This window comes from Zingiber officinale, chromosome 2B (genome assembly GCF_018446385.1).
Source record: "Zingiber officinale cultivar Zhangliang chromosome 2B, Zo_v1.1, whole genome shotgun sequence".
Taxonomy (NCBI): Eukaryota; Viridiplantae; Streptophyta; class Magnoliopsida; order Zingiberales; family Zingiberaceae; genus Zingiber; species Zingiber officinale.
The window spans coordinates 33,011,668-33,020,042 of NC_055989.1; the positions used below are offsets into that span (position 1 = coordinate 33,011,668).

Genomic DNA, 8,375 nt, shown 5'->3' on the forward strand with positions numbered 1-8,375 from the left:
ATATATATATTTTCACTCTTCTTCCTTACTACATTCATTCTTTTTCATTTCTTGCTGTCATATTTTCTATCTTGTCCTCTTTTCCCCTGCATGCTTAGAGCTAACCCTTCAGGACAGCTGCTACCATTTGATCCAGAGATTGACAGGACCTTTCTGAGGAGAAGGAACTTACAGAAAGCTTTCCAAGCAGCAAAAGAACCCTCAGGAATGGCCGATAAACTGCTGAAAGATTATGTGGCACCATATGCATGAGGGGTCCATTCCAATATCACCCAACCACCCATCGATGCTGATAACTTTGAGATAAAGCCCGCAGTAATCCACATGGTCTAGCGAAATCAATTCGTAGGGGGACCACATGAAGACCCAAATCATCATCTAGAGTTGTTTTATGAAATTTGTGGCACGATGAAGGTGAATGAGGTTCCTCCAGAATTGGTGAGACTCCTTCTTTTCGGATTGTCTCTGAAAGACAGGGCCAAGCAGTGGCTGAATTCTCTACCAGCAAATAGCATATCGTCTTGGGAGCAATATGAACAAAAATTCTTAGACAAGTTCTACCCCTCAAGCAAGACTGCCCACATGAGGAACCTGATTGCCAGTTTCAAGCCGATAGACTCAGAATCCCTATTTGAAGCCTAGGACCGGTTCAAGGGCATGCAGAGATAGTGCCCCCATCATGGCCTTGAGAAGTGGCTGGTCCTACACACCTTCTATAATGGAATAAATTATCACACGAAGGTATCATTGGAATCTGCGGCAGGAGGAGCACTGATGAACAAAAGCCTTGATGAAGCTGAAGAGATAATAGAAAATGTGGCACTAAACCACCATCGATGGGCATCTGAAGGATCTAGTGGTGCTTTCTCAGGAAATCAGATGAAGGCGTCAGGAAAATTTGAGGTGGATGCATTCACACTCATGTCTGCAAAGCTGGACGCCCTGACTAAGAAATTCGAAGCCATGGGTAGCAACACAGCTAATGCAATAGTCTGTGCTTGCGACATCTATGGAAGTGCGGACCACGCTCAGGATACTTGCCCCCTTGGGCCAATGCAGACACAGATAAATCAGCTTGAGCAATGCGATACAATAACGGGCTATAATCAGAGGCAAAACAATCTGTACTCCAACACATATAACCCTGGATGGAGGAACCACCCTAACTTTTCATACCGAAATAATCAGGACCAGGGGCCGACACATCAGACCTACCAACATGGACATGAAGCTCATCGACAGCAGTAACCTACACAACTATCTAGGATTGAAAAGATGCTTGAGGAAGCTCTTTCGGAGCAAAAGGAGATGAGAAGCGAGATCAAGCAGCTGATTCAGAGGCTGGAGAACTCAGAAAAACACCAGAAGATGCAAGATAGCCAGATAGCCCAGATAACTCAGTCCGTCTCAAGAGCACAGGGTACATTCCCAAGGAAACCGGATTTAAATCCGGTGGAACATTGTAATCACATTGAGCTGCAGAGCGGACGTACTGTGGGAAACCCTCAAATCATCACTCAGATGGAGGTTGACTCAGAAAAGGAACCCAGTCTCCTAATGCCCAATCAGACTCAAAAGAGGGGTGGAGAAGAGGGTACTAAAAAGATTGGAGAATCTTGTCAGACCACCCCATAGAATCAGATGATCCCGTTTCCTTAGAATCTTATAGCATCCCAAAAGGATGAAGAGTTTCACCGGTTTCTGAAAAAGTTTAAAGAGATTTGTGTTGAGGTACCATTGTTAGATGCGCTGCACCAGATGCCGAAGTTCGCAAAATTTTTAAAGGGAATCTTATCCAATAGAAGGAAAAAAGGCGACTTCGAGACCATAGCATTGACAAAGGGTTGGAGTGCTCTTTTTATGGTGAATTCCCCACCAAAACTTCAGGGTCCAAGAAGTTTCTCCATACCGTACAAAATTAGCTCTGAACTCATACCAAGAGCCTTCTACGATTTGGGAGCTAGTGTCAGCCTACTCCCATACTCTCCGTGCAAGAAGTTGAGACTCCATAGCATTAAATTGATTGCTATGGCACTACAGTTAGCTGACCATTCATGTAAATACCCAATGGGTATAGTGGAGGATGTGCCAGTAGAAGTGGGGGGTTGTGTCATCCCCACGGACTTCATCATCATGGATATGAAGGAGGACCCCAAAATCCTGATCATTCTTGGAAGACCATTCCTCGCCACGGCAGGAGCCCTCATTGATGTGAAGAATCACAAGCTATCATTGGAGTTCGGTAAAGAAAGAATTGAATTTGATTTGTCTAGTCCTTCTAATTACATCTCCTTTTCCCAGGGAAATCCTATCAGGATAGACGCACGCGGGGTTGAGAAGCGCACCTTTCGAGAAAATTCCCCTCCCACGGACGACAAGAAGTATATATGTCCTGCGCGAGCAAAGCTAAAGGCGCAGACTGGAACATTAACCCTAGGAGGAGAGTCGTGCTTCCATGGGTTTAGCCTACACTGACCGGAATGGGGTCAATCTAAAGACCTAAAACAAATGCTTCTTGGGAGGTAACCCAAGGGTTTTCCCTTTTCATTTTAGTTGATCATTCTGTTATGTGTTTTTTTTTCTTTGATAAGTTCAGTCGAGTGTTTTATTTTTGATTGTTCCTTTTCAGGATGTGCATGACCTCCATGAGCTGGCTGTGAGCAGTTCATGGGCATGGAGGTTTTGGAGGGGCTGAAACAAAGAAAGACGAGTCATCCCGAGCTAAAAGGAGGTGGCCGTGAAACCTTGCACGGCCTTGCGTAGCCGACAGAGGAGCAAAAGCCACAGGCTGTGCCACTCGGCACGGCTGTGTGGCCTAAGCCGAGAAGAAAAAGGGGCTGGCCGTGCCATCAGGCATGACCGTGCGGAGAAACCAGAGGCGAAGGAGATCTGGGCCATGCCACTCGGCACGGCCGTGTGCCCCCAGCCGAGAGGAGAAAGGAGGAGGCCGTGCCATTCAGCACGGCCGTGCAGAACCCGGTCTAACCCGACCATGTCTATAAGACACGACCGTGCCCCACCCCGTGTGGCGCCGCCTACCTCCTCCAAGGAACTCTAACCTCTACCTTTCTCTCTCCCAAAAACCTCCCCCTCCCCAATACACCCCGTCCAACCCTAATTTCTCCCTCTAGAGTCCACTTTTTCTTAGATCTACATCTAGATCTAACAGATTCCCAAGCCGAGATCTTGGAAAAGGAAGCTAATCCCCTACTCCTCTCCCCTGCTCCTATCCTCTCACCATGTCGTAAATCCTGAAGAGACTTCGTCGAGGAAGTAGTGGATCTGGAGAAGGAGATGCACCGGGAGGAGACAAAGGAAAAGGGAAAACTTCATCATCAAAAGGTAAAGGGAAGAGTGTAGCACGTGACGAAGGTAACGAGAATACATTTAATATTATTTTTAGAAATTAAGATAAAAAAGATAGATATGATAACCTTGTCGCTAGGAAAATTGTATGCACGAAATATATGGACCCCGCCACTATGAATATGCTAGGAATTAGGGATGATATCGATTGGGTGATTAGCTCTTTAGATTGGAACAATATAATGTACTGTCATGCACCGACTTATCCTCATCTAGTCCTTGAATATTTGAGTTTGCTTGATGTTAAATATTCATCTGAAGAGGACTACATAGGGATCATAACTTTTAGGATGATGAACAAAGAGGTTCGGTGGACTTTTAATGATTTTAATGATTGTTTTGGTTTACCTAGTAGAGGTGCCTGAGGATTTGATATTGGGATTAGATGGAATGAATTTTGGAGGTCGATAATCGGATCGAACGACCCTTATGAACCCTCTAGAGCCAAGGCATCCTGCATGCAAAACCCAACCTTTAGATACATGCACCGAGTGATGAGCAGAACAGTCTTTGGTCGAGGAGATAGTGACGGGGTCATTAAAAAGACTGAACTTTATTGTCTTTGGGCAATGTTGAAGAAAGTTGATTTTGATTCCGGGTTTCATTTTTTGCAAACCTTAGTAAGAGCATCTAGGACGTCTTCGGGGACAATTGTATTTGGTGGATTGATTACTCCAATATCACATAATTTAGGTTGTGAGCTTGATGGACTAGAGGTTATTCATGGCAATAACAAGATCGACATCGATTCTTGTCTTGCAATGAAGATGATTTGTCGGGATGAGAATGAGTTTGCCTTTCGTAGGGCCTTTCGTTTCCCTCTACCCCTTCCTTATCCCAAGCGCACTTCAGTTCGCAATCCTGCAAATTGAGTGATCACAGATCTAGCCCCTGAGAATGTGCCTCCTATAGTAGAAGAACCCGAGTACCACCAGGAACGCTCGCCATCGGATTTCCCGCAGCCTTCCAGACATCCGGAACCTCCTAGGCACTCTTTTGCCTATGGCACGGGACCCTCTAGTTTTGATTTTTCTGACTTCCGTACCTCCTTACAATCCCTTTACAAGAAGCACAATGCCCAACAACAGTCGCTGGAGGGTCGCTTCAAGCTTTCTGACGACCAATTTAGGGAGGTGCGAGATCATTTCCAGTTCACTAGAGACTTCCATAGTTAGGTGACGGGGTTCATACAAGATTATGAGGTGGACTAGGAGAGAATGAGGAACTTTATGGATGATATGGATATCACTCGATAGCAAGTAGACGCTTTGTATCAATATCATCAGCACATAGGCCATCTCCCTGGTTTTCCTAGATTTTCCCCGGGGCCACATCAAGGACCTCCTTATCCCCCACCCCCGCCATCATATTGATTTCATCGAGGCGATGAAAAGTCTAATTCTGGGGGGTATTGTTGCACAACCTGAATCTAGTTGAGAGTCTTTCTTTTGTTTTTGCATATGTTATTTGATTTCTTTTATCTGTTTAGTTTAATCTATTTGCATTTTATTTGTTTCTGCTTGCACATTTTTGCATTTTCTTATATGTGGCATATTTGAGAACATCAACCGTCCACTTCTTCGGCCACTTATCCAATAGCAAAATGTCCAACTTTTTCTTAGTTCATGAATGATCCAGCTTATGTTAGTATGTTTGGTGTATCCCCTTTCTCTATCTTTAGTAGTATGAAATAAGCTAAGTATTGTACGAAGTTCGGTATAAGTTTTTGGCCTAACCTTAAGGACTTACTTTCACTACACTTAAGTACTTAAGCTTGAATGGTAGATATACTTTTGAAATAGTTATGATTCATCCAAATTGTTTAGTACTTGTGTTCCCATGGTGATTCCTTATATACATTTTGGTTACTGGATAACCTTGGATTATGGAAGCTCACTCGAAAAAATCTAAATCCCAACATATGCATCACATGTGTAATAAGTGCTACTCTATAGCACTATGCTTAAAAAAAAAAGGGATAAAAAATAGTTGTCGTGAGTGGAAACTAACAATTCACCCCTTTGAGACCGAGTTAGGTTACTGGGGAAATGAATGTTACGTTTCTCTTGATTCTAAGAAGTACCCTATGAGACCTTGTGTAATTTAAGGAAAACGAACCAAGTGTGTGACAAGTAAGTGCCTATCACTGGGAACATTAGGAATTCAATTGTATGACGACTTAATTAGGACAAAGAATGGAAACTTGAAGAGCTTGAGCTACTTACTGCACCGAGCATAGAGGACTTATGTTTAGGCTATACTTAGGTTACTCCACAGTCATGCTTATCAGTGAAGCTAGATGATAGAGTTAGGCGAATGTACTAAGGATTATGAAACACTACAGGGTTTCATGAACATAGTTTGTAGCATTTTGCTTGAGGACAAGCAAAAGTTCAAGTCTAGGGGTGTGATGTGCGCAAATATTATGATCTTCTATACATGTTTTAGCGCACATTCACGTGACTGATGCAAATATATTCTTCGCATGATCGCATCTTTTATCTTGTATTCATCATATCTATTGTTTTGTTCGGATATCTGCTCTTTGTTTGGTTTTATGTTGATAGGAAAGATTTTCGGAGCTTGAACGGAGGACATGGATGCACCGGAACCAACCAGACGACACGACCGTGCAACCCTGCACGACCGTGCGACCACAACAGCGGCCAGTCAGCACACAGTTGTGCAACCTTGCACGGCCGTGCCACCCCAGGCAGAGAAGGATACTTACACGACCGTGCACCCCTGCACGGCCGTGCCCCAGGAGACAGAGCCCAAGGGCTACACGACCGTGCAACCCTGCACGGCCGTGCAGCCATGCACCGAACCAAAGAAGGGCACGGACGTGCCACCCTTACACGGCCGTGTCGCCGCGGCCAAAACCTAGGCTATAAAAGGGGTATTAACCCTTTTTTGCAAAGGGGGAGGCGAGCTGTCAGGGAGGAAAGGACCTTGGAGTAATTATACGCCGCTTTGGACTGCCGTTCAGCGAACTTCCGCCACCACATCGACTCCAAAAGCTGAGAGTTGGATCCGAAGGCCACTCTTTGACACCTGATAAGCATATTCCTTTTTACTTGCTAAGAATTGTATGTGTCTATACTATGTTTTCGGATATCTCTCTAGCATTCATGGAGTAGATCCCCTTGTTCTGGGATTAGGGAGTAGTCGTGGTACGGATTGATGTAAGCCTCGAATTGTGTTTGTACTTGCTGGATGAACCTTCATGCTTTGTTTCAATTGTTAATTGTTTACTTTTGATTGTGAAGAACTTGTCAGCCTCATAGAGGATTATCACTAGATCGTACACCCAAGGGGCCCTAGTGACAAGGGTAAACCGTTCACATACATCTAGGATAGCCCCTTGAGAGGAAGGAAAATTCTCCCCAAGGGAGCGAGAGACCAGGCTTAGCTCTACTCACCATTCTTAATTTACCAGTTAGAGTTATGTCATCAAGATTTGCCGAGGTGCCCTAGTGACAGCCGTGACAGGACTTCTTAGGGCATTACCCTATTCTGGCTCTTGAGAATACCCACTTAGCTTCCGGCAATAGCAGGAATAAGGATAGCGAGAATAAGACAAACTGAGACACATCGATACTACCATGACGAAACCAATCCCCTAGAACTCCTCATCACCAAGTAATATTTTGACCTTGCGAATCTTGACTCTCTCTCTCGACCTTTCTTTTCCCTTAGCCTGATCAAGACCGTTTGTAGTCTAGCCAACTATAAGTGAGCGCTTGCTAGTGCTTATAGCCAGTCCCTGTGGGATCGATATTTTTATTACTGACGACGAATCCGTGCACTTGCGGAAGCATAAAAACTTTTTGGTGTCGTTGCCAGGGACTGCGTCCGTAACACTAGCTAGGTCATATTGGATTAGACTAGACTTTATTTTCTTTATTCTCTACATATAAAAAAAAAGTGAGAAAAAAATATATATTTTCACTCTTCTCCCTTACTACATTCATTCTTTTTCATTTCTTGCTGTCATATTTTCTATCTTGTCCTCTTTTCCCCTGCATGCGTAGAGCTAACCCTTCAGGACAGCTGCTACCATTTGATCTAGAGATTAACAGGACCTTTCTGAGGAGAAGGAACTTGCAGAAAGCTTTCCAAGCAGCAAAAGAACCCTAAGGAATGACCGATAAACTGCTGAAAGATTGTGCGACACCATATACACGAGGGGTCCATTCCAGTATCACCCGACCACCCATCGATGCTGATAACTTTGAGATAAAGCCCGTAGTAATCCACATGGTCCAGCGAAATCAATTCGGTGGGGGACCACATGAAGACCCAAATCATCATCTAGAGTTGTTTTATGAAATTTGTGGCACGATGAAGGTGAATGAGGTTCCTCCAGAATCGGTGAGACTCCTTCTTTTCGGATTGTCTCTGAAAGACAGGGCCAAACAGTGGCAGAATTCTCTACCAGAAAATAACATATCATCTTGGGAGCAATGTGAGCAAAAATTCTTAGACAAGTTCTACCCCTCAAGCAAGACTGCCCACATGAGGAACCTGATTGCCAGTTTTAAGCCGATAGACTCAGAATCCCTATTTGAAGCCTGGGACCAGTTCAAGGGCATGCAGAGATAGTGCCCCCATCATGGCCTTGAGAAGTGGCTGGTCCTACACACCTTCTATAATGGAATAAATTATCACATGAAGGTATCATTGGATTTTGCGGCAGGAGGAGCACTGATGAACAAAAGCCTTGATGAAGCTGAAGAGATAATAGAAAATGTGGCACTAAACCACCATCAGTGGACATCTGAAAGATCTAGTGGTGCTTTCTCAGGAAATCAGATGAAGGCGTCAGGAAAATTCGAGGTGGTTGCATTCACACTCAGGATAATTGTTTACTTTTGATTGTGAAGAACTTGTCAGCCTCGTAGAGGATTATCACTAGATCGTACACCCAAGGGGCCCTAGTAACAAGGGTAACCCATTCACGGACATCTAGGATAGCCCCTTGAGAGGAAGGCAAATTCTCCCCAAGG

At 44.4% G+C, this 8,375-nt stretch overlaps 1 protein-coding gene and 2 pseudogenes across 1 annotated transcript; 1 reads left to right on the top strand and 2 right to left on the bottom strand.

Annotated features, from left to right (window-relative positions):
• Positions 1–614: 614 nt before the first annotated feature.
• On the bottom strand, positions 615–686 carry LOC122049910 (annotated as a pseudogene).
• A 589-nt stretch (positions 687–1,275) lies between these two features.
• LOC122048231 lies at positions 1,276–2,475 on the top strand. Its single transcript, XM_042609826.1, has 2 exons — positions 1,276–1,420; positions 1,670–2,475. The coding sequence occupies exons 1-2, from the start codon at positions 1,276–1,278 to the stop codon at positions 2,473–2,475; spliced, it is 951 nt and encodes a 316-aa protein (XP_042465760.1).
• A 5,441-nt stretch (positions 2,476–7,916) lies between these two features.
• LOC122049921 lies at positions 7,917–7,988 on the bottom strand (annotated as a pseudogene).
• Between the last annotated feature and the right edge of the window lie 387 nt (positions 7,989–8,375).